This window comes from Psammomys obesus, unplaced genomic scaffold, assembly GCF_907164565.1.
Source record: "Psammomys obesus unplaced genomic scaffold, mPsaObe1.curated_primary_1811, whole genome shotgun sequence".
Classification (NCBI taxonomy): domain Eukaryota; kingdom Metazoa; phylum Chordata; class Mammalia; order Rodentia; family Muridae; genus Psammomys; species Psammomys obesus.
Window position 1 is genome coordinate 9,423,273 of NW_026596109.1, and position 25,262 is coordinate 9,448,534.

At 48.7% G+C, this 25,262-nt stretch overlaps 2 protein-coding genes across 5 annotated transcripts in view; one reads left to right on the forward strand and one right to left on the reverse strand.

Moving 5' to 3' along the window:
* The window catches only part of Pars2 (prolyl-tRNA synthetase 2, mitochondrial), a 4,335-nt gene extending 1,679 nt beyond the window's left edge, over nucleotides 1–2,656 (forward strand). For all 4 annotated transcript variants that reach the window (XM_055628688.1, XM_055628685.1, XM_055628686.1 and 1 more), the window contains exon 2: nucleotides 491–2,656. In XM_055628688.1, coding sequence (XP_055484663.1) covers nucleotides 504–1,931 — 1,428 coding nt within the window. In that variant the 5' untranslated portion in view covers nucleotides 491–503 and the 3' untranslated portion in view covers nucleotides 1,932–2,656. The remainder of the gene's footprint in view (nucleotides 1–490) is intronic.
* Nucleotides 2,657–9,933: 7,277 nt separating this feature from the next.
* Nucleotides 9,934–25,131, reverse strand: Ttc4 (tetratricopeptide repeat domain 4). The gene is made up of 10 exons (XM_055629082.1): nucleotides 24,970–25,131; nucleotides 24,344–24,461; nucleotides 22,528–22,689; nucleotides 20,643–20,720; nucleotides 18,647–18,771; nucleotides 17,407–17,493; nucleotides 14,553–14,767; nucleotides 13,446–13,527; nucleotides 11,361–11,443; nucleotides 9,934–11,132 (listed from the first exon to the last, which is right to left on the reverse strand). The coding sequence occupies exons 1-10, from the start codon at nucleotides 25,078–25,080 to the stop codon at nucleotides 11,036–11,038; spliced, it is 1,158 nt and encodes a 385-aa protein (XP_055485057.1). The 5' UTR covers nucleotides 25,081–25,131; the 3' UTR covers nucleotides 9,934–11,035.
* Nucleotides 25,132–25,262: the final 131 nt, after the last annotated feature.

Sequence of the window (25,262 nt, forward strand, 5' to 3'; positions counted from 1 at the left end):
TTTTTTTTTTTTTTTTTTTTTTTTTTTCTTTTTGAGAAAAGGTTTCTCTACATAGCCCTGGCTCTCCTGGCACATACTATATACCAATCTAGCTTCAAATTCACAGAGATCCAACTGTCTCTGCTTTCCAAGTCCTGGGATTAAAAACCACTATATCAGGATGACTTTCTTTTTGTGTGTGGACTCTTTTATATATAATTTAATTAATTTTATTTTATGTGCATTAGTGTGAAGGTATCAGATCCCTTGGAATTGGCATTACAGACAGTTGTGAGCCACCATGTGGGTGCTGGGAATTGAACCTGGGTCCCTTGGAAGAGCAGACAGTGCTTTTAACCACTGAGTCATGTCCCCAGTGACTTTCTTTTTTTTTTTTAAGAGAGTTGGTCCTGTGATTGGCTGGGCTATTATTCATGGTAGGAGCCATATCTTGGCTCCCTTGCTGAGAACCCATTTAACTGTCATCCTCACATGACTCATTTTTCTCCAGGTACCTGGGTGTCATGGAAGGGCTGCTGACAAGATGCAGAACACTGTCTGCCTTGGCTACCTGCAGCCGCCAGCACTTCAGGTACATCATCCGCAAGTGTTACCACTGTGCACCAAGAAGAGGGCATCGCTTGGCACTATCCCGCATGTTCCAGCCACAGAACCTCCGGGAAGACCAAGTGCTTTCTGTGGAGGGCAGAGCCAGCAACTTGACCTGTAAGAGTCAGTGGCTGATGCTGCAAGTGGGCCTGATCCTCCCAGCAAGCCCTGGCTGTTACCATCTCATGCCCTACACAGTCCGTGCCATGGAGAAGCTTGTACGGGTGATAGACCAGGAGATGCAGGCTGTTGGGGGCCAGAAAATCAATATGCCCAGCCTCAGCCCAGCCGAGCTGTGGCGAGCCACCAGCCGTTGGGACCTGATGGGCAGGGAGCTGCTGAGACTGAGGGACAGGCACGGCAAAGAATACTGCTTAGGACCAACTCATGAGGAAGCAGTTACAGCCCTGGTTGCCTCCCAGAAGCAACTGTCCTATAAGCAGCTTCCCTTACTGCTCTACCAGGTTACCAGAAAGTTTCGGGATGAGCCAAGGCCCCGTTTCGGTCTTCTCCGTGGCCGGGAGTTCTATATGAAGGACATGTACACCTTTGACTCCTCCCCTGAGGCTGCTCAGGAGACCTATGGCCTAGTGTGTGATGCCTACTGTAGGCTTTTTGACAGGCTGGGGTTGCAATGGTTGAAGGCCAGGGCAGATGTGGGCAGCATTGGGGGCACAATGTCCCACGAATTCCAGCTACCAGTGGACATTGGAGAGGACCGGCTTGTCGTCTGCCCCAGCTGCCACTTTGCAGCCAACACAGAGACGCTAGACTTGTCACAAAAAATCTGTCCTGACTGCCAGGGTCCACTGACAGAAACCAAAGGCATTGAGGTGGGCCACACATTCTACCTCGGTACCAAGTACTCCTCCATTTTCAATGCCCAGTTTACCAGTGCCAACGGGAAACCCTCACCGGCTGAAATGGGGTGCTACGGCCTGGGAGTCACTCGGATCCTGGCTGCTGCCATCGAAGTTCTGTCTACAGAAGACTGCATCCGCTGGCCCAGCCTCCTGGCGCCTTACCAAGTCTGCCTCATCCCCCCGAAGAAGGGCAGTAAGGAGGCGGCAGCCACAGAGCTTGTGGAACACTTATATGACGACATCACAGAGGCAGTGGCTCAGCTCCGAGGGGAGGTCCTGCTGGATGACAGGACTCACCTGACCATCGGAAACAGACTGAAAGATGCCAACAAGCTTGGCTACCCCTTTGTGATCGTTGCCGGCAAGAGGGCCCTGGAGGACCCTGCACACTTTGAGGTTTGGTGTCAGAACACGGGTGAGGTGGTCTTCCTCACCAAAGAGGGAGTCATGGAACTACTGACTGCTGTCCCTGTTGTCTGAGTGCCCAGTCACACCTGTCCTTGGGGTCTGCTGTAATGCCATAGTTCCCACCACTCCTCTCTTGGCTGGTCGCTCCAGAAGTGGCTTCTCGTGGAAGGTGAGACCACATTAGGGAAATGTATACTTACTCCTCGCTTGTGATGGTTTTTACTTGTCATTAACTTGATCCTCACCTGGGCTGGCCATGCTACCATACACCATTCCTTTTGCATGTAGACTCTTGTGTTAGGAGACTGAAAGATGAGAAAGAGACCTGAGACCTGGGAGACCTCAGCTCCCTCGAGCTGAGCTTCTAGGTGTAGGATGGGAATGGTTGAAAGCTGGGGCCATGCTTCCCCAGCCCCATCCCATAGTCTGACCACATGCCTTGCACTCCACTCAGTATAGAGAGCAGGGCTACCCGCTCTTCTCCGCTGAGAAGCCACGAGCTCCGGAGAAGCAGGAAGCAGCTTGCTGCTAAGTCACTGGTGACTTGACGCCTGCTCCCCTGCTGGGCCTGGGATTCCTGTTTGGACATGGAGACGAGTCAGGTCTACAAGGTCCTTAGAGCGCTCAGAGTGGCTCCACTAGACACATGGCTCTGGCTCCTCATTCCTCTGGCTTCCCCAAAAGCAGCCATACCTGCCCGATGGCCCAGAACTACCTCCAGAGACTTGACCCTGCTGGGTCACTTCCGCACTGAGATCATGTTCCATTGACTGAATAAAGGCAAGCCTTTTGATGAGCTTTTCTGTCTGTTGATTTGAAACAAAAATAGCATCTCCTGTTTGAGCAGTACACCCAGTAGCTTGCTGCCTCCGCTGCACTCACCGGGGAGTGGCAGGGACCGGCTTTAAATGGTTTCTTCAGGACTCCTGGAGCAGCAGGCCCCAGCCATACACTCACCTTGTCCTGGGCGCAGAGCTGAATTCCTGAGCTGCACAGGAGTGACTGAGAGCTGACGGTTCTGTGGGAAACCGCAGCAGTGCCTGCTCCAGCATCCAGATGAGGAGCGTGGAAATGGCTTTCCATCCCGGCCCCTGTGACCTCCACATGTGCTGCCCAGTCCACGGAACAGTGCCGTATTCCTGGTGGGTCTTCCCCTCCTTGGTTAACACTCTCTGGGAAGGCTCTGATGGGCACATCAGGGGTGAGCCTCACAACACTAGGTGACCCTAAATCGAGCCAACTTGCCAAGGAAGGTAAATCACCGAAAGGGCTCAGGGCTCCAAAGCAGACCCTGGGAGCCACTGGGCTTTGGCAGATAGACGCACTGGGAACTATGGTGTGTGTTTTAGGGTAGGGGTTCTGTAGAGTAGCAGCAGCTGGACAGAGAGGAAATGGAGAGAGCCGCTGAGCACCTGCATTCCCCTTAGCACTCTGGCCAGCTATCAACTGAACAGCCACCTCCAGCCACATGCTCCTGCAACCATGCAGTCATGCCCAAGCACGTGGGTGTGTGTGACTATGAACCAAACCCTCTGAAATCCAAATACTCCTGATTTAGGTTGTTTCTTCGGCGTATTTTGGTCACAGTGACATGAGAAGCAAGCAGCCTTTGTCATACTTGGGGTTCTAAGAGCAAGCTCAGGTCGGGTTGCACAGCTGAGGCTTTTACTGCACATTGGGATCCCTACCCTTTCGGAGCTTCTAGTTCCAGTGGGGCTCTGGCCTAGGACCACACAGGTGAAGGCCTCCAAAAGACTCTGGTTGCAATCAGAATCAAGAGCTACTGGAGTAGGATCATCTACCCCTGAAACCCACACCGTAGCTGGTTATTTCTCTGAGTGATTTCAGTGGGCATCAGGCCGATGGCAGCCCTCTCTGCCTTTAGTGGCCTGGTTTACTGAGGGCCTGCCTCACACCACTGCTGTGTGGCACCTTCGCACGCTGCTTCCAGACCTTAACACTGCAAGGTCAGTGCTGTTACATTTTACAGGTGAGGAACCTGAGGCCCAGGGACGCATGGCTATGGAGGACCACACCTAGAACTCACATGCTGGCCCTAAGCTGTGCCTTTCTACGTTGCTTGCCTTCTGCCCAAGGAAAGTGGTTTCAATAAGGAAAACTAGATCTAATTAGCCTTGTGAGAAATTCAAATTCATGCCTCGGTTGGTAGAGTCCTTGCTATCAGGCATGGAGTCCTGCCATGGATCCTCAGCACCGCGTAAACCAGGACAGTGTTGTAGTATCTGCAGTCCCAAAATATGGAAGCAGAAGGGTCGGAGGTTTAAGGTCATTCTTTGCTACATAGCAAATCTGAGACCAGTCTGGGACCCTTGCCTCAAACAAAAACTGCTAGACACAAGCACTTTATTTATTCCTTCTGGTGCAGGAAATGAACCAAGGGGCTTGCCCACATGCCGGACAGTGTCCCACTGAGCTGCAGTCCACACATCTTCAGCTTCATTTTTCAGATAGGGTCTCTCGATGCAGCGGGCCAGGCTTCACAACCGTGCCCCAGCCTTCCAAGGACTGGTATTACAAGAATGCGCCCCTAAGCCTAGCTTTAATTTCTTTTTTTATTTTCTTGCAAATGTTCTGTAAACTTATTTAAGGAAAGCTAGCCTAAAGGCACGTTAAAAGCCGGATTCCAAGACTAGGGAGGGCCAGTTAATCTTCGACTTTCCATAGATGTGCACGTTGAATAGGATGGTGCGGAATCCCAGGGACCCCACATTTGGGGACAGGGGAACTTCTTTAGCACTTGGTTCACAGGTGAAAAACAGCCTGGAGTAGGGACAGAGTGACTCCTGCCATCTGACTGGCAAGCGGCAGGCCAGCCACTGAGCTACCAAAGCCTCATAGGCTGCTGAAACAGGTACCCATGTTCTGTCTTCCAACAAGGAGTTAAACACAAAGCACAGTACCAACCTGGACCAGGCTTGAGTATTAGACATTGGGATCATGGGATCACACAGCTAGTGTTGTGGTGCCAATATGATTTGGTGAGCAGACAGAGATCTAAAGAGGCATAATCCTAAACTGAGCACTTTCTGGGGTTGTGAGCCAAGACAAATTGTCCTTCGCACACCTCTTTCTTCTTGGTACGATGCTCAGAGGAATGTAAGGCAATATGGGGTTGCAGAGACACCTGTGTGAAATACTAATTTTTAAGCCAGGTGTGGTGGCATACACCTGTAATCCCAGCACTCTGGGAGGCAGAGGCAGGTGGATCTGAGTTCAAAGCCAGCCTGGTCTACAAAGTGAGTCCAGGACAGCCAAGGCTACACAGAGAAGCCCTGTCTCAAGGAGAGAGAGACTAACTTTTAGAGTGCATTCAAGAAACCCTTCTCTTCCTCCTGAGGATGCATTTGCACAATTTAGGAAATCCCCAGGAGGCTTGGCTCTGCCACTAACATTATCCTTAGACCTGGATCTTGTCCTTGGGAAAATGCTTTATAACCTTCCTGGGACAGTCAAGCAAGCGGTATACCAGAATGCCTCACCTTGGAACATTCAAACCACACCCCTTCCTCATTTCTGAACCCAGGGAGCTTACCTCTTGCCATAAACAGGTGAACTGGGGATGTTGGCTGGCTAATTCAGTGCAGGCTGAAATATCACTTACTTGCTCATTCCTTGGAGAGGTCTAAAGGCAACTGGCTGGGAAACAGCTGAATTAATACTTAGGGAGAACGGCTGGTATATAACCATCATGTAAATCAGCCTAGAATGTGAATCGGGCCTCCGTTAATATTCTCTGTTTCAATGGAACAAGTACCTGCTGAGCCATCAATAAAGGAATTTTGCAGAAATACGTTGAAATTGCACCTTAACTGCCTGGCTACCAACCTCTTCAGAGTTCCTGCAGCCCATTCCTATATTAAGATGCCAGTGTGTTTTAGTGGATTGTTGGGCTTTGTTTTATTGGGGAAAGAATGGGAAGATAATTTTAGGTGTTACTGCAAACTTACTATAAAAGGTACTTAACTTAAAACAATGGTTTTCTTTGTAGCGTGAGAGCCCAGGCTAGATTAAGAATGCATGGGCTACTTACTTGAGTAGGACTCTGAAGGGCACTTCCTTAGAGTCTCCGTAACTCAACTTACTTATAGGTGAAATGGGGACAGACTTGGGCCACTGCAGGCACTGGTAAGTGGCAGCCACCCTGACATTAGGTGATCCTTTGCATGTGGGTTGCAGGGGACACACCGTGGGCCAGCAGAAGGGGGCAGCATGCTTATGCTTCCCACGTTCAGACAGAATCCTCGTGCAGGGGCCGTGCCCCAGTTGTCAAGCCAGTAGCTTGCCAGGCTGCCAACAAACTGCCGGGGTTGAGCTTTGTTGCCCTTGGCTAATCAACACTGCAGGGCCAGCAAGGTACAGGGAGGGCACACCCCGGTGTGTGCCAGTGCTTCCCCTTTGCAAGAGCAGATGCTTTTGCTGGGGTTCTCAGAAACAGGCTGAAGCCGGGCATGGTTGTGCTTTTTGTAGAAGTAAAAAGTGTAATTCAAAACACATGAAGAACAGGTTAGTAGTTACCAAAGTCTGGAAATGGTGTCAAAGGGTGGTGGGGAGGAGGAGAATGGAGAGGACGACTGAGGAACAGGGGGAATCACTTTGAAGTTCTATAGCACAGTAGGACAACTGAAGTTGACAACAGGTTGCTATTTTCAAAGGGCCGGTAGAGAGGATTTTTCAGTGTTTGCAATAGAGAGAGAGACGGTGCATGTGTGGCCATTCCACAGTAAATACGCACACAGAAGTGGCCACACTGCGCTAAGGGTGTCTAATTACTATGTGCCGATTTCAGTGTCAGAAACACTTTTAGAAAATGCTGTACGCCTTAAAACAAGATTGTCTGGATGTGCACTGTCTAATGACACAAATCCGTAAAGGCAGAGGATTTTCTCGGCCTCGAGTCGGATGTGGCAAGGGAGCCCCAGGCCTGAGATGCAGAAGGTGATAAGCCCTGAGCACTTAGTTACAGACACCCAGGGCCCAGAGAGAGCACCCCCTAGGGGCTCATAAGGCATGGGGTGCCTCAGTTCTACAACCTCAGCGAACTGTAGTCTCCCAACCGCCCCAAAGCCTTGATGCAGGTTCTCAGAATCCCCAGGAAGAGCCTAGAAGGCTGACATTTTTACCTCAGCCTTTTAAATCCTGGCGCAGAGAACAGCAGAGCCAATGCACATTTCTGGCCACAGAACTGTGAGGTAATAAATCTGTGCTGCTAAAGGAAACCGAATGGAATAAAAAGTCATAGAAGAAAACTCAGTGGAAGCCCCACTGACAGAGGTCTGTGGCTGCAGGCTCTGGCTGGAGCTTCTGAAGAGAACAGTCTCCTAAGTGGGTTGGGAATCCTGCACGGCTCCGTGACTGCCAGCACTGTACCATAAGCTTGGAGTTAATGGTGCCTCTGGGCCCACAGCAAACCTGGAGGCAGGCCCAGTCTTGGCAGTCCTGCTTCCTCTGGAGGGCTCAGGAAGGTCCTGAGTTCAAGTCCTGTTCCACTTCATTGTTCCAAGTTCACTAGTTGACTTTGGGCAGGTTGCTCAAGCTCTGCATGCCACCTTTTTACACTACCCACGGCCTAGAGGTGTGGGAGCCGGTCTACACCACACACCTACAGTGCTGCTGGCCTGGCCCAGGCGCTCAGTCCTGGCTGCTCTTTCTCTACTCAGGTTGCTCTCCAGCATATGCTACCTCAAGCATCTGTAGCTTTGCTCAAACTGTCTCCCACAGTCCTTCAACTTAGGGCCAAGTCCCCCACAGGTGCTGGCTTCTACCTCTGACCTGTTCACGAGTCACCCTTTCTTGAGGTCCCAAGCCCGTGACTGTTTGTGGATTGCTGAGATGCTGAGCGGGTGCAGTGCCAGGCCCTGGCATTACAAACGTACAGCTTGGGCCCTAGAGGCAGTGCACAAAGTAGGATAAACCAGCAGGTAAGTTAGTACTGTGCCTTGTGTGAAGGGCAGTGATGGTGCACAGCAACAGACTACAGGCCTAAGGAGCCAGGGAAGCCTGCCTGGAGGAGGCACTAGGCAGCTTACAGGCTAGACACCAGGAATGGGAGGAACAGTAGTCCAGGAAAAGGGAACAGAATGTGCAAATGCCTGAAGCTGAGAGCACTGGAAGGTTGGGGGATAAAGAGTCACAGATCAAACACTTGCTATGAGGCAAGTTGTGGTCCATGGGCTTCACTGGGTTAACTTGTTCAATCCTCACAGTATGTAGCATATAAAGAAAATGAAGAACTGACAAGTTGGGCCAAGTGGTACCCAAGGCCCACCACTGGAGTGTGTGAGGCTAGAAGTAGGAAATGGGCAGCCTGGCTCCGGAGCAGAGGGCCTTGGCTACTGCTCCACTTGCTGCATAGCTGGACTGTGACCAGGACACACTGCCTTTGGAGACTGCAGAAAGGAAAGCAAGCCACACCAGTGTGAGAGCGGAGCTCCTAAAGGGCCCTGACAGCCAGAGTGCTGAGGGAAGCGAGAGGCTCTGAGGGCTCGGCTAAGGATGAGGACAGGCTTGCTTGCTGTGTATCTCTCTTCCTTGGAGCAGCTGCCAGCCCAGGGTCAGATTCACTATATCCACTAAGCAGCATGACCCTAAGTCGGAGGCTGCATGGTGCTCTTCAGCCCTAACGTGCCAGTGTGGGCACAGGGAAGACCCATGCCTGGCCTCAACCTTCCTAATGCCAGCAGCACCCACCAAGTTATGTCATCTGAATGATGTCATGCAGAATCACCCAACTGCAAACCGCTGGTGCAGTGCTGCCAGTCTGTGTGTATGTGCCCAGAACAGGACAATCGGAGAGCTATTCACTGTGGACATGTCAATCCTGGGCTGAGGCCTCAGATGCACAGGGCTACAAGCAATGTCAATGTTAAGACAATCATTTCACAGTTGAAAGGGGCTTCAAGCAGCAGAGCTGGCCCTGGACTAACAGTGCAGCTCTTGGTGCCTGTTTTCCCTGTGGTGGTTTGAATGAGAATGACCACCAGAGGCTCAGATATTTGAATGTGTAGTCCCTAGTTGGTAGAACAGTTTGAGAAGGATTAAGAAGTATGGCCCTAGAGGAGGTATGTCACTGGGGCTGGGCTTTGAGACTTCAAAAGCCCAGCTATTCCCAGTTAGCTCTTTCCCTGCTTTGTGGTGTTGTCTCAAAATGTGAGTTCTCAGCTGCTGCTCCAGAGCCATACCTACCTGCCTGCTGCCATGCTTCCCGCCATGATGGTCTTGGACTCTAACATACTGGAACTGTAAAGCCCTAATAAACTCTTCTATAAGTTCAGTTACCCAGTGTTCCATCACAACAAAAACTAAAACACTCCCTTCCCACTGTGGCATCCAAGCTGATGACTCCAGAGGATCAAATATGTAGTATGGGTGCATGTTTTTCCTCCTGGCTCCAAGCTCCCAGAATAATGATTCATGAGACTCAAAATATATTTACAAATACCTAAGCCGTATAGCTAGGCTGCTCTCTGACTAGCTCATAACTTAAAATAAGCCATTTATACTAAACTATTATTTTGCCATGTGGCTGGTTACCTGTGCTCAGGTACCACGTGTCTGTCCTCCTCACAAGGACTAGAAGAAAAAGAGTAGAAGTTGGCTGATGAAAAGGGCAGGGCCTGAGGGTAAGAAGGTCCAGAACACTTACCAGGTGCATTTTAATTTGAACCTTGTTGTCATCCATTGCCTCACCTCAGCCTCACTGAGCCTAAGATGCGGTGCAGTCAGATCTCTAACTGGACAGGAAGAAGGCAGAGTGGAAGGTGATCTGCCCATGACAGTGAGGTGGTTGCAGATGGCTGCTCCTGAGATCCTGCAATGCCTGCTGGACTGCTGCCAACTGTTAGGCTCTTCACATAGACTTTGAGTTCTTATAAGAAAGTCAGGGGAAGTCTCTAGGTAAGTTGAGAATGTCTGCAGTGTTTCCAAAAACAGGGGAGAAAAGGTTGTAGAGACCTGCCCTGGGAAAGAAAACTGCACTGGTCTCCCTTAATATTCCAGACAATTTCCCTTCCAGAAACAAGGATGCATACAACACAAGACCCAAAATTAGCCCATCTGAAGGCCAACAGCTGATTTCAATTTAATGATGTATTAGTCAGTTTTGCTACAGTAACAACCCCCTAAATCTCAGTGTTTACCATAAAAAAAAAAAAAAATGCCATTCATGTTACAAACACTGGTTTTAGGCCAGCTCCTGTGAGCTTTGCACAGACACCCAGGCTGAAGGGTATGCTCCTATCTGAGAAATGGAGCCTCATAGGAGAGGGAAAAGAATACTTGTAGGCCCCTGCCCACTGGCTCCTCAAGCTTCTGTCAGATGTCACATCTCATTGCCCTTGCACGGGCATTGAGCAGTATGCTCCCCTTGGGAGCAGGGGTGGGTACTGCAGGTGAGAGCACACAAAGTCTCTAGGACACAGAGAACAGCTCAAGACAAAAACAACCTGTGAAGGTAAAGACTTTCCAGATCAGAAGGCATGAAATCCTAGCCAGGCAGTGGTGCACACCTTAATCCAGCATTCTTCTGCTGAGGCAGGAGCAAAACGCAAGCTGAGGAATTGGGGAAGCTCTGGTCTGGTCTGCTGGAAGTTCTCACAGTGGGAGGTCAGGGAAACCGGCAGACTGCTGAGCAGTCCCAAGGATCCCAGTCTGTACAGTCGTCAGCACAGAAACAGATGTGACTCCATTTATCTCATAGCATCCACAGCATCCCTTACAGCTCTTCCCCATGCTGGTGAGAGAACTGAACCAGTCTCTCAGCCTGAAGGCCTTAGAGTTCTGTGCAGGGCCGAGGAGTGCCTTCTGTATGTGCCCAGTGTCACAGAGTTATGACTGTCGCTGCATCCTGAGAGAGTCTACAGGTCAGGGAGTTACCAAGGCCAGCTCTTCTGGTAACTGTAGCAAATGCTTCTTTCAGAGATGGACTCCAAGGATGCTCTGACCAGGGCAGAGCTGTGAATCTGAGGAGGTGAGGCCCAGCTAGAGCTCAGTACTCAGCTAGACAGGCTGAGGTTCAAAGAGGCCAGTAGCCTCATGAGGCTAGGAACCATTGTCCCTGGGGATAGAGTGCTGGACTCTAGGTCGGCCCAGCTAATCCAAGTGTGTAGATTCCAGGCAGAGGAAGTTGAGGGAAGAGACCTGGGGGCTTGGATCAAATATTACCTGTGCACCCTCTTCCCCTGAAGGTAATTCTTACAGAAAGGAGAGGACCCTACACAGACCAGGAATGCTGGTGTAAGGGCTTTCACAGCGTACCTGCAGGGAGCAGCAAAGAGTGGTTAACTGGATTACACTCCCCATTCTTCCTGGCCCTTCCCAGCCACACTCAAGGTGAACCTTTGAACATACATGAACATTCAAATACAACTTAGCACGTTTGTTTGTTCGTAAGTTTGGCTGCGATGGCTGTCAGTGAGCAGAGGATTTGACTAGCGTCTGGGAAGGGGCCTGTGCATTTTCCCATCGTTCCATGGAGGTACTCACCTGGGGTGCTGCAGCACCTCTAGCAGGGTGCTCCTGGGCGACACCTGGTAGAGTTCTGCCCTGTCCTCATCCTCGAAGTAGACCTGTAAGATGAGCCAAGGGGAGAATGAGAGACAAGAGCTCGGCAGCACTACCATGCTGCACCCATTCTGAGGAGAAGATGGGATAGCAATAGTGGAAGGCCTGCCTCCTCCACACGGCTGCAGGCTCAGGTGCTCAGTCAGCTCCCACTGTGCTACCCAGAAAGCTGACAACCAGCTGTGTTCTCCAAGGTCAGGGAGGGGAATAGCTCCTCCTGTCACTCAGACAGTGAGGAGGCACCAAAGCTCAAGCCCAGGACTGTGCAGCCTTCGGTTTAGTCCCCATGCCGTTGGGGTTGGGGAATAGAAAGCCACAGCGACCCACAGCAAAGGAAGAGCCACAGCAGGTGAGAAGGGTATGTACGCAGAGCAAGGTGAGGACCTCTCACAGGAGGCACGCTGGAGCTCAACCAGGAGAGGGAAGCACTCACACCGGGAGTCAGGCAGCCTGAGCAGGAAAAGAAGGGCTTCCTTGGAAGCCACGTGGCCTAGTGCAGCAAGCTGGAGCCCAAGAGGACTGAAAACAATATCCACACGTGTCGGGCAGAACAAACGATGAGGGGTTATCAGGCCTCCATAGATGAAGGGTGACCACCAGTTACGGCAGAGAATGGCTCACTGTTCTTGTTCTCTGTTGCTATCTGCAGTACCAAGGATAGGACCCAGGGTTCACACATGCTAGGTGAGTGATCAACCACTGAGCCACACCCTCTTTCATTGCTTTTAAAAACAAAAAAATGCACATTTTTTACCCAAGTTAACTGCTTGTTAGTCCAGGCTGGACTCCTGCTTCAGCTTCCTAAGTGGCTGGGATTACAGGCCACTAAGCCCAGCCAGGATGGCCTGTGTGCAGGTTAGAGCCGGAACAGGATACAGAGGGAATGAGCCATGCAGAACGTCAGAGTCTGCAGAAAAGGAAGGCTGCCATGCTGGGACAGATGTCCAATATGGGGCTCAGGGCTCCTCTAGGAAGGTGCCATGCTGGTGACAGAAGGGGACTGATCAAAGGACATTAGGTCAGCTGGGCATGGTAACACACAGCTGTAACCGTAACACACACAGGCTGAGGCAGAGGGACTACCCTGAGCCCCAGGCCAGCCTGCGCTCCACAGGAAAAACCTGACTCCAAAAGCCCCGAAGTCTTCATTACAATAGAGAAAATGAATAAAGCAAACCCCATGCTGTAGAACTGGGGACACACGTTCCACACACACTCAGCCATGAGTCCCCTTCCCAATATTAACAGCGCACAGAGATCCTGGCTTCCAAACACCGTTCTCCAAAAGAAACAACCAGGGGTCCTTGGGAAAAATGGCTGCTATCAGAGCTGGGATGAAGAAAGCACAACTCAGAGAAACAAGTACTTAAAGACGGCAAGTAAGCTAATCAACAGAAACAAACCCGAAGAAAGTGCCCCTGACCAATTCTAGCACAATTTGAACATAAACAACCAATAATAAACTATAAGTCATTGAGTAAAAGAGAAAGCCATAAATCCACTGAGTCAAATAAATGTTGGGGTACTGAGATGGCTCAGTAGTAAAGGTACCTGCTGCCAAGCTTGATGACCTGAGTTCAGAAATCACATGATGGAAGGCCAGAACTGGTGATACACACACACACACACACACACACACACACACACACACACACACACACAGTGACTGTGCAGTAGCAACCTGGCGACTCCTCCTTGGTCAGGTGGGACCAGGGTGACCATCACCGAAAACAGGACTGGGAGCCCACCTGACAGGTGACAGTGAGAACACAGCACCACTCACTGTGATGGGTTAGCATGTACAAGCTCTTGATGGACAAGCCTGATGGCCTGAGGTCAATCCCCAGAACCTACAGAGGAGAAAACCAATGCCTAGAAGTTGTCCATTTTACCTCCACACATGCTCTGGCAAATCTCACACGCATCCTACACAAACAGTTTTTAAAACCCTCAGTTGCTGTGTACACCTCCCAATATCCCTTAGGAATGAAATAAAACTCTTCTTACCTCCAAATTATCCGGGTGGTACTTGTGCTCTTCGTCCCAGGAGGGTGCATCACTAAACATGGCCATCAGATGGTCAATAAACCTAAAGAGGAAGGTGTGCTTTTTGGGTATCAATGTTCCAACTACATTCCCACATCACTCCGTGGATGCCAACTCGGAAAACTGACGAACAATAGCATGACAGTCAGGCTTAACCTACTTTGACAAGAGCGCCAAAGCATGAAGGCTTTTCACTGTCTGTAACATAGTCTTTTGTAATGGAAGTTTTGGTTTCTTTGTATGTCATGAAATAGGCTTTTGTTTTAATCTCAACTGTGGGATTTTAGTTGGGTTATAGTTTGTCTACACCTATTAATTGTCATGTGCGGGGTGTGATCTTCGCCAGCTGCTAAGGGCCTTCTATGTGCCACACAAAGAGGGGTGTAGTCTAGGACTCTTGAGACTATGAGATCCCAGAAAGAGACTGTGAGGTGTTCTGTGGAGTACAGTGTGGCGTTTGGTGTGGGTGCATGACCTATAACGCTTTGGAGAGACTAGAGACCAGAGAGGGTGTGGTGGGGCGCAGTGGCGTGGAGGAGCCTGCTGGCTGCATCTGCTGCTGACAGAGATTGCTAGAGAGCCCTAAAAGAACCCCGTGACCCTAACTAGCTGAGAGAAGTAAAGGGGTCTGGGCCCCTCTCCCCATTAACCTTTTCTCTCTCCTACTTAAGGTTGGGGGTTGGTGGAAAGGAGGTAGAGGCCTAAACACCCCAAATAAAGTAGAGTTTTAAACAAGAGCGCCACTGGTGGCTTTCTGCTAAAGTCTTTCTAAGCATTAGCCCTTTGAAATCACAAGTTAGATGGTACAATCTACACATTTTTTAATACACCACAGTGAAGTTATATACAACGGACCACCTATATACAATGAACCACCCACGCAGTGATGAGGCAAGACCTGTGTTGGCAGCAAGTAAACTGATTGATGACAGAGAAGCCTGTCAGCGTCCTAGGGGACAGCCTCTAAACTGCTTTCTTTGCTCCTCAGCCAAAAGCCAACCTGTCTCTTCTGACACGTCAGCAGGAAGAGCACACAGCTGGGTGGAGGGCTGTTGGGTAAACACACACCTGGAGTCCTCATGAAAAGCAGAGATGAAGTCAGACTGTGCATACTCCGGGTACAGGAACAGCACAGGCCAGCTGAGCCGGCCCTGCTCATCTAGACTTAGTCTGGCTCCGCAGGGGTTCTCAGAGCTAAGCCCATCCAGGAAGACCTCAGCTGGACCAGAGGCTGACTCTCCATCTTCACCGGCCACTTCAGAGACAAGCCTGATGTTCCTAGCCTGCATTAAGACAGGAACACACACTCGAACAAACCCTATCACGTACGAAGATGCAAACACAGGTCACGGAAACAAGCCCCAGCCATACGAGCTTCCTCAGGGCCTGCTCCACACAGATCCACCTTAACTATCCTGGTGGCTGGCACACAGTAGGCACCAGCTGTCTAACTTACCTTCATGGGCATCTGTTGTGTGCTTAGCCCTGCATCAAAAGAAGAGCTGGACACAGTTCCCTGCCCTCGGGCTGTTTCTGGTCTAGAGGGAGCGGCTAAGGAACAGTTACAGCAGAAGGTAGGAGGTGGAGCCGAGGACCTGCAGACGGAAGCTGCAGAATCTTAGGAGTGCTGGGCTTGAACACTGGCTTTGAAAGGCAGAGGATGCATGGACAGGCCACCCCAAGGACTAGCGCGTGCAAAGGCACAGAATGGGCAGGAGTGCAACAAATAAAGGAATGCAAATGCTTCCCTCTGGTGAGGATATGGGATGCTAAAATAAAGCCTGACTTTATCCTGACTGCCTTTCTGAAGTATAGCTCCACCAAGGGTCTCCAGATTAGGGCCACCTCTTCTGTGTGTCAAGGTTTCTAAGGTTTAGGGAAGCACATTTAGAGAAGTCAAAATTAGTTTGGATGATAGCCCCAAAGTAGGAGTTGGCAAACTTTTTCTTTTCTTTTCCCTTTTTGGGACAGTCTCATGTAACCCAAGCTGGCCTTGAATTTCTGATTCTCCTGTCGCCTGCCCCCAGGTGCTGGGATTACAGGTACACCCTAGATGGCAAACTTTTTCTTAAAGGATCAGCTACTGTGGGGCCAAGCAATCTGTTGATATTAGTGCCCTCTACCGCGGCCTACAGGAAAGCCTTGGATGATACATAAACATGAGAACTGATTCAATGTCAGCCATCTATGGCCTCTGCCTTAAATCATCAGTAAAACACAGCTTTTGTGCTGGCTACTTTTATGTCACCTTGATACAAGCTAGAGTCATCTGAAAGGAGGGTACCTCATTTGAGAAAATGCCTCCATATGATCCAGCTATATGGCATGTTCTTAATTAGTAATTGATGGGGGAAGGCCCAGCCCTCTGTGGGTGCTGCCATCCCTGGGCTGATGGTCTTGGGTTCTGTAAGAGAGCAGGCTGAGCAAGCCATGAGGAGCAAGCCAGTAAGCAGCACCCTCCATGGCCTCTGCATCAGCTCCTGCCCTGCTTGAATTCCTGCCCGGACATCCTTGACTAATGACTTATTACATGGAAGTGTAAGCCAAATAAACCCTTTCCTCCCCAACCTGCTTTTGGTCATGATGCTTCATTACAGCAAGAGAAACCCTAACTAAGGCAGCACTGTGTATTGATGTGGGGTTAGAGAGACGGTTGAGTGTTTAAGAGCAACGGCTGCTTTTCCAGGTTCGATTCCTAACACCCTGGCCCCGCCTCTGTGGGCACTACATGCATGTGGTACACAAAGACAACATATTCAAGCAAATAGTAATAATAATAAATAAACTCTGTATGCAAATATCTGGGTACATTATTCAATAAAACGGCCAAATCCTCTGAATGAATATCAGATTTAAAAACCTAGGGCATATTGTTCTATTCTGTTTGTTGGGTTGGGATTTTTTGTTTTGTTTTTGAGACGAGAGTTTCACTAGTATTTGAAACTGGCTTCAAATTCACCAGGTTCCTGCCTCTGCATCTCCAGTACTGGCACTGCAGACATGTGCCACCATACCCACTTACCAGTCTACTTAACATTTTAAAAGATTTATATTTATGTGGTGTTTCGCCCACATGTCTGTCTGTCTGAGGGTGCCAGGTCCCCTGGAACTAGAATTACAGACAGTTGTGAACTGCTATGTGGATGCTGGGAGTTAACCCATGTCCTCTAGAAGAGAGCAGCCACTGTTCTTCATCTCTGAACCATTTCTCCAGCCCCATATTAATTTGTTAATATGTGTTAACCAGCTGCCTGTTGGGGGAGACAAGTGAGGTACACTTAAGTTAAGTTCTCAAAGTTAAAACTTAAATGGGTGCATAACTTGAACCCAGAATGAAACTAAAACCTCAGCCCAGCAGGCACCTTTCAAAGACAGAGCAACATCAAATGGGAGACTAGCCACAGGCCAAAGACAAAAAAAAAGATGCACAGACTAATTCATTTCAGGTTTCAGGTTAAGTACCAAAGCGCTAACTGGCTTGGCCACTGAGCCTCCTAGACTACACTCAATTAAGAATGCAGGACAGGGAGGGTTTTACTCTTGTTAGTGTGAGCAACACCCTAAAACTGGGGCTTCCTCAGGCTGTAAGGTACGTTACAGCGATGAGCAAAGGCCCCGACTCTGACCCCAGGAGCTGCATGAGGTGTTTTTCAATCTAAGGTTAGTAAACTAGGAACAAGAAGGCCTTCCCCAGATGGCTGCTGTGGAGATGGAATGAGAGGATGCCTAGCCCAGAGCACGCACTCAGTATGTTGCCAAGACTGGCACAGGCAGGAGCAGAGCTAACTGACCGTGCTGTTCTGACTCCAGAGCCCAGGGTAAAAACACCTGTAAAGGCAAAAGCATCCCAAGAAAGGTCCTGGAAGGCTTCACACAACCAGGGGACTTCATACACTGTGTGGCCTAGGGTTTGAGAACTCACCTTGATGGCCTGAAGTAGAGCCTCATTCTGACTCTGTTCCTTCTTTTCTTTCAACTTTGCTTTCCTCAGATCCCTCTCTTCCATCCTCTGGAAATAAAATTCAGATGCTAACCGCTCCAGGTAATTCTTTCTCACTCTTACCCAGCCTGCAGGACTATATCCAGACTCTACATAAGCCACATTCCTGCTCAGGGTTAGCCAGTGGCTGGTTCAGTAAACAAGAGCATGGCATAGTCCCAAGGGTCAGGCCCAGGGCCAGCAGAAATGTAAAACCCACTTGTTAAAAAAACCCAAAATTTTAGTTCTTGTACCCAAGGAATTTGTGATTCACCGAGGGGTGCTGCCAAGTAAAGGGCCAGGCACACCAGTGTGTTGTGCCTGGCGTACCTGGTGGTGTGGACTGAGTACAACGAACGTGGGTGACTGACTGCCCCGAACGTGGGCTTAGGCAGATGAGGAAGATGCCACCAATAAAGGAGAAAGGGCATCTCCATTCAGGGACCTCAGTGGAGAAGACAGGCACTGCATGGGGACCCCAACCTCTCAGGGATAGCTGCAGAATCCATGCCAAAAATCCACAGGTTCTGCCTTCTGCAGTTATAAGCTGTGAGAGGAAAACATGACTATTCTACTTGATCTGGCAGAAACGGAGTTCATATCTTCTTCCCCTACCCCAGTCTCCACCCCTAGCACTCCTGCTTTCACCCTTGGCTTTGCAGCTGATAGACAACTGCCAGCATCTGCTACAAAGGGAAGAGGCCAAATAATTTAGGCTCTGCAGATCATGTGGTCTCTGTTGTATATTATATCTCTAGATAATGTGAAAACCCGCTTAGCTCATTTCATCTTCATAAAAACATTCAAGGTACGTATAATACTCTTCATTTGCAAAGCCCGGAAGAAGGAATAGCAGGAATTTGTCCACGGCATTTCAGCAGTGGCAAAAGTAGGATTCAAACACAGATTTGTTGAAGTATCCCTCTAGGGCTCTTGTCTGGAAGGTTCTTCCTTCCCCCTAAGCCTCATTTAGCTGCTCAGTAAACTCCCGCTCAGCCATTAAGAGATTGGGCTCAGGCACCACCTTTCTCAGCAACCTGGCTTTTGCACCTGCTCTTGGCAGGGCAAAGCCAGCTACCACTAGTATAGACAGCTAGCATGCACACCGTGTATTCCCACAAGGGCTTGAGTCACAGTCTAAGGAAAGCTAACTAGCAAATGCAAACTGTGGACAGTTACCAACCTTCAGCTTGTCTGCTTTTGCCCTTATTTCTAGAAGTTTCTTCTCTTTGACATCGATTTGCAGCCCCTCATCACACCAGCTCACGGCCTCAGCAAAGTGTTTCAGTTCAAGATGGCAGAGGGCACCTGCAGAAGCCAGAGTCCTGAGGATCTAGGAACAACATGCACAGAAAGCTCCTCCTTGAACAAAGCTCCTCCTTCCTTCCCCACCGGCCACCAGCCAGCCCCAAAAGGAGAGACAGGATGCAGCTCTTTGTAGTTCAGTTCTAGACAAGGAAAGGGTTTGAGTACTATGGATCAGAAATTACCTAATCCCCCCACAGTTCAGAACTTCCAAGCCTTCCTGGTCTACAGGACCCAAAAATGGAACCTCTCATTAAAGAACACAGGCCCTGTAGTCATACAGAGCTGGGCTACAAAATGGCTGTCATCTACCTGCTGGACCCTGGACAAAGGCCATGTCTGAGCTTCAGGTTCCTCGTCTGCAGATGGGAGAATAAAGCCTATTTCAAATGATGTGTTTATTGTTTTAAGTGTGTGTGTGTGTGTGTGTGTGTGTGTGTGTGTGTGTGTGTGTGTGTACGTATATATGTACACAAAAGTGCCTGCCTAAAATGGCCAGAAATGTTATCTAGTCCTAGGCAACTGAGAGTCCCTGGGCACTGAACTCTAGCCCTCTGCAAGAGCAGAGTGTTCTCTTAATTGCTGAGCCATCTCTCCAACCCTCAGAAGATGTTTATAATAAGGCAGAATTCCCTCAGCTATCAGTCAACACTGAAGCCCCAAACTGGGTCTCTTCTAATTTTTCTTTTTTACATAGCCATCTACTGAAGCTGCCCCCATTCTGGTTTTTTGCTTGACTGATTTGAGGTTTGTTTGCATTCTGGGATGAAATGAGGCACTCTGTGCATGCCAGAGAAGTGCCCTACCTATAAGCAACATACCTTGATTCTATTTCTAAAACGTAATACAATTGTGTTCATTTTCTCTATTTAGGCTCTTTTAGGCTTTTCCTCGAAATTTAAAACATCAGAACTTTACCATAAAGGCTTGATTGTCAAAGACTTCAACCCCAGATAAGGGAGATGACGCAGGAGGTAAAGGCCCTTGCTGCCAAGCCTGATGACCTAAATGCACTCCCTGGAGATCACATGGTAGAGGAGGAAAGCCTAAACGTTGTCCTCTGACCTCTACACACAGATCATGGCATATGTGTGTCAACTCATGCACAAAATAAATACATACTTTTTGTAAAAAAAAGACTCTAACCTCATCATCTGCAAACGAGCAAACTGACACTGACAGCAGCTGTCCTGCCAAGACCAGACTATAAGGTGAGGCTGACGGTGAATCAGTTCCACAGGACTGTTCTCTACCAGCCCATCCTGACTCAGGGCCTTCTGTCCTGCGGCTGAGGGACAAGGATCTACTTCCCAGCCCCATCCACAGACATCTAAAGAGGGATGACTTAGGTAAAGCAGTTTAAACTGCCTCATGGCAATGTAGGGAAGTTCAACACATGATGAATAAATTAAAGTTTGCAAAGCACCCCAAGCTCAAAGAAAAGGTGAAGTAAAATAATGAATGCAGTGTTATTACAAAGGTCAGACCATACCACGAAAAACGTGGGAAGAGCCCAACAGCCGAGTTCTTGGCAAAGACCCCACAACTTATCTTTTAATCGCTTTTAACATGGTATTTGAATATCTTGCCTTTCACTCAGGTAAACTGGGGAGAAGATCAGAATATGCTGTTGTCTTAATTTTATTCTTTAGTAATTTAAAATGGTGAGTTTCCATTTCCTACAAACACAGCATAAGAGGTAGAGGCATCTGAGGAGTGCCGACATGAAGCAGGAACTTCACGTCAAGGCTTCAGGACTAAGGTGACCTCCCCAGTGCCCAGCACCTCAGGAGCCAAGCTTTCACTGGCAGCTTTACGTGTAGAGCACTAGCTTTTCCACAATGATGGCCACCCCGCAGCTCATGGAGACTCACCTCTTATTATGGCTTTCACATGGCTGGGCTTTAGCTTCTTGGCAGCCAGCACGTCATTGAGGGCAGAGCGAAAATTGCCTAACAAAATGCCATTAATAAAAGAAAGAACAAGTTTTGAGATCAAAATGTTTCCAAAATATCACGGCATTGACAGTTTCCAAGGAGTCAGAACAACCGAACACTCTTCTGGAAAAATAAAGTTACATTCATCGAGTCCTAGGGTTCACAGCATCAGGCAATTCAGAAGAACTGGCAATGGCTAGCAATCACGTGAGGAGATACCTAGTGTCACTAGTAGCTGGGAAACTAATGCCAACGTGAAATTGGTGTGGACATGGAAAAGAAAAGTGTCCCAATAAATTAGAGAATAAATTAGCACCCACTTTGAACCAACAGTTTTCTCTTAGAAATTATTCTCAACAATCCTTGAATAATGTGTTAGGTATCGACGTGATCAGTATACGCAAGTGAGCTGTAATTTCCCTCTCGTACTGAGCTTTCACAAACAATTCCCCTAAATTTTCCTGGCTGACCTCAAACTTGGGATCCCCTAGCCTCATTCTCCCAAGGGGCTGAGATTTACAGGGTCCCAGACACTTACAAAGGCACTTAGAACACAGAATACATTTTGAAAGCTGAAAAGCAGAGGGACATGCTTGGAACCAGAAAACAGAGGAAAAGCCCTGAGCTACCAAGCCACAGTACAGGAGGACAAAGCCCTCAGGCCTACGTGCCACAGGCACCAGGGCCCTCTGCAATAGGAGTGAGGCAGACAGAAAGGCCATCACCCTTCCCAAACCTGGTGAGAGACTGGAGGTTCACTCTAGGCAGACACAAAAACTTGACATGTGGACTGAAACCCCCAGGCCCGGCGGTAATTCAGTAAAGGAGAACTAAGCAGACAGCCCTCAGCCCCATTCTCCCTCTCGTTCAGAGAGCATCAGCAGCCACCGTTTCCAAAAAGAGAAAACACTACACAGAATAAGGAAAAGTATCAATTTAAGGCCAGGTGTGTTGGTGCATGCCTTTAATCCCAGCGATCAGGAGGCACAGGCAGGAGGATCTCTCTGAGTTCAAGGCCAGCCTCGGCTACAAAGTGAGTTCAGGACAGCCAGGGCTACAGAGAGAAGGCCTGTCTCAAAAACAAACAAACAAACAAACAAATGAAAACAAAAAAAAGAAAAAAATCAATTTAAGAAATTTCTTATATCCACCTGTCTTTGCCTTTCAAGTTCCAAGATTAAAGGCATGAGCTGGCATAAATTTCTTCTTTCTTTTTTAAAGATGTGTGCGTGCGTGCGTGTGCGTGTGCGCGTGCGTGCGCATACATGTGCACACACATGCATGAATGCTCATGGACCTAAGAGGTCATCATATTTCGGGAGCTAGAGTTGTGCCTGTGAACACACGGCTGTGAGCAGCCTGACGTGGGTACTGGGACCCGAACCTGAGGTTCTCTGAAGGGCAGTGCGTGCTCTTAACTTTTGAGCCATCTATCTCTTCAGCCCTTGATGTAACTTCTTCAGAAATAATAGTCAGGCCGGGGAGACGGCTCAGCGGGTGAAGGGCTTGCTCAACAGGCCTGAGAACCTGAGTCAACCCCTAGTCACCCTTATAAAAAATGCTACTTGTGCTGGCATATGCTCGTAATCCCCATGCTGAGGGGAGATGCAGAGGCAAATGGACTCATGGGGCTTGCTGGCCAGCCAGCCTTTCTCAGAAAGCTCCAGGCCAATGACTCCTGTTCTAAAAAAAAGGAAGAAGGCTCCTGAGAACGACATCCCAGGTTAACCTCTCCCCTGCGCACACATAACCCTCCTCCCCCCAGCCACATGAAGACATGCGCACACAAAGAACAGCTAACAGAGTCGGAATGAGTACTCACCGAGATAGTACTGGGCTGCTGCCCGGTTGGTGTACAGGACTGCATTCAACTCAGGGTCTCCACACTTCTTCTTTAACCCTTCACTGTATGAAACCACAGCTTTCTTATAGTCTCTTTCTTTAAAGTAGTCGTTGCCTTCATCTTTATAGGTCTTGGCTTGCTCTGCAAAGACGAGGAAACAAGTACCATGTCCTACCTTTCAGAAAGCTCACTAAAAATCTCTATCATGCAGTAAGGTAATATTGTGCATGTAGGTTTTTTTGTCATCTTGAAACAAGCTAGAGTCATCTGGAAAGCGGGAGCCTCAAAGGAGGAGACAAACAAGCAAATGCCTCTGCTGGAGTTTGGTCTGATTCTGTTGCTGGCCCTCAAGATCTGGTTACCCCCATCCTTGTTTTGTAAACCTGCCTAAGACATACCTGACTGGTCAAGTAAATAGCCTATACCTGGGCAAGGCAGAATGGGGTAGGTGTGGCTAAGGTTCCTGGGATTTTGTGTTCAAGGGAGAAGATAGGAAGAAAGGAGGAAGGAGGATGCCATGATGGGTCAGCTAGAGAAGAAACCACATGGGGCTGGGAGGAAGGATTCCAATAATAGGGTGAAAATGCCCAATTAAAAAATAAAAGCAAGTATTTATAAGATTATAGATGGATGATAGGATGGTTAAGAGAATGGCATCGGGGCTGGGAGATGGATGGTGAGGTGATTCAGACAGCACAGGTAGAAATATCTATCCAGCCCAAGGTAAATAAGGCAATTTATAAAATCTAACAGGTGTTTGTGTCTTATTATTTGTGATACAGGTTAGATAATATCGCCATGATAATCATAGGGCTAATAACAAACATTATGTAGCCCAACACTCCTATTTATTACAACATGCTTCCATCAGATTGGCCTGTCTTGGACATTTTCTTGATAATGATTGATATGAATGGTCCCATCACACTGGGCAGTACAAGTCCTGGGCAGGTGGTCCTGCGTTGTACAAAAAGCATGCTGAACAAGGCAATGAACAAGCCAGTGAGCAGGCCTCCATAGTCTCTGCCTCAGTTCCTGCTTGAGTTCTTTAGGACTAACTATAACCTGCAAGCTAAAATAAAAGCCTCTCTTCCCCCACATCCATTTTGGTCAGTCTTAGCAGAGCAAAAGAAAGGCAAACTAACAGCTATGTGATACATGAAAGAGATAGAATCAACAGGAAAAAAAAATCCAAATTAAGAGTATGATAAAATGGGCATCAATATAGAGACACAACATCATGGAAACTTAATGGTAGAACCAATTCCAAAAAATGTTATGACATATATTACTAAGTGCTTCTTTTTTTTTTTTTTTTTTTTTTTTTTTTTTTTTTTTTTTTTTTTTTTGAGACAGGGTTTCTCTGTGTAGCCCTGGCTATCCTGGACTCAACTCTGTAGACCATGCTAGCCTCGAACGCAGAGATCTGCTTGTTTCCCCTCCCAAGTTCTGGGATTAAAGGTATGGGCCACCACTGCCTAGCTATGAGTGCTATTTTTTTTAAATGGGGGAATAAAAGATGCTCTAGAGAGATGGCTCAGCAGGTAAAGGCACTTGACCCCAAGCTCAACAACAGTGCCCACTGCAGCAATAATACACTTATTGGCCCTTATCATACATCCTTCCTGATTCTTTAGGCTTTTCACTGGAGTCTGACCTTTGAGGCCTGGAACTGTGTGCACTTAGTAGGTATCCAATGAAGAATGTGTGGAGTGAATAGTGACAAGTTAGCCATCTAACTCATTCTTTAGCTCACCTCAACAAAGACACAACGCAAATGCTAGTCACAACATACCTTCTGGAGATCGCTCATCATCAAAAATAATCGACTGGAGGCAAGCCAAGTCAGGAAACTCCTTAGGATCAATTTCTGACGGTGCTTTCTTCATAAATAGAGGGATTTTGTCAAATTCCTAGATTTTAATAGAATAAATCAGATTAGTGTTGTCCACTGACTAAATCCAATCCCAAGACACAGCATCAAAGGGTTTTTTATTTCTTTGTTTGTTTTGTTTTTCCCCACTGATCATGATATTGAAATCCTCATGACGGGCCCGTTTCTCTGGTGGAGCTGGAGTGTGGGATCCTGATTTCCAACACTCTCTAAGGGCGCTCTCACGTTCCTGACCACCTTCATCATCTCCTTTCATCTTTATCCCAACCTTATGAGCCCTGGATGCTTCAGGGAAAGCAACTTTACAAGTAAGGAACCCAGCTCAGAGAACTCAAGAAACAGCTCTGGTAGCAGAACCAGGTGGTGGTGGGTCACAGCGCTGCCTGCCAAACGCTGTGGTCGTAAACGCACTGACAACTTAGACCCTCAAAACCTCGAGGCCGATGGTTTCTAGCACTCAACTGAGAGCCAGCGACCAGGCGCGAGGACCACGCTCCTACCCCTGAGGAGCCCCCAGGACCGCCCACCTCCTCCCACTGGTCCTCGCGGAAGCCGCCGCGGTACGGCTGGCTCTTAAACTTTTCCAGGAACGCGTCCATGGAAGTGTCATCCGCAGGGTCAGGCTCAGAACTCTCCATTGCTCCTCGGGACTTCAGCGCTTGAGTCCGGGGACCAAAAAGCGCACCGCTCCTTCCGGCGGCGGAGTGCCCTTCCCTTTGCTGTCCGGGCTGCGCACAGCCATGCCTCTCGGGTTCCGCTGGTCTGGGGCGTGGCCTGCCTGGAGGTGTGGTCTGGCCGGGAGCCTTCCTCTTGTCTCTCC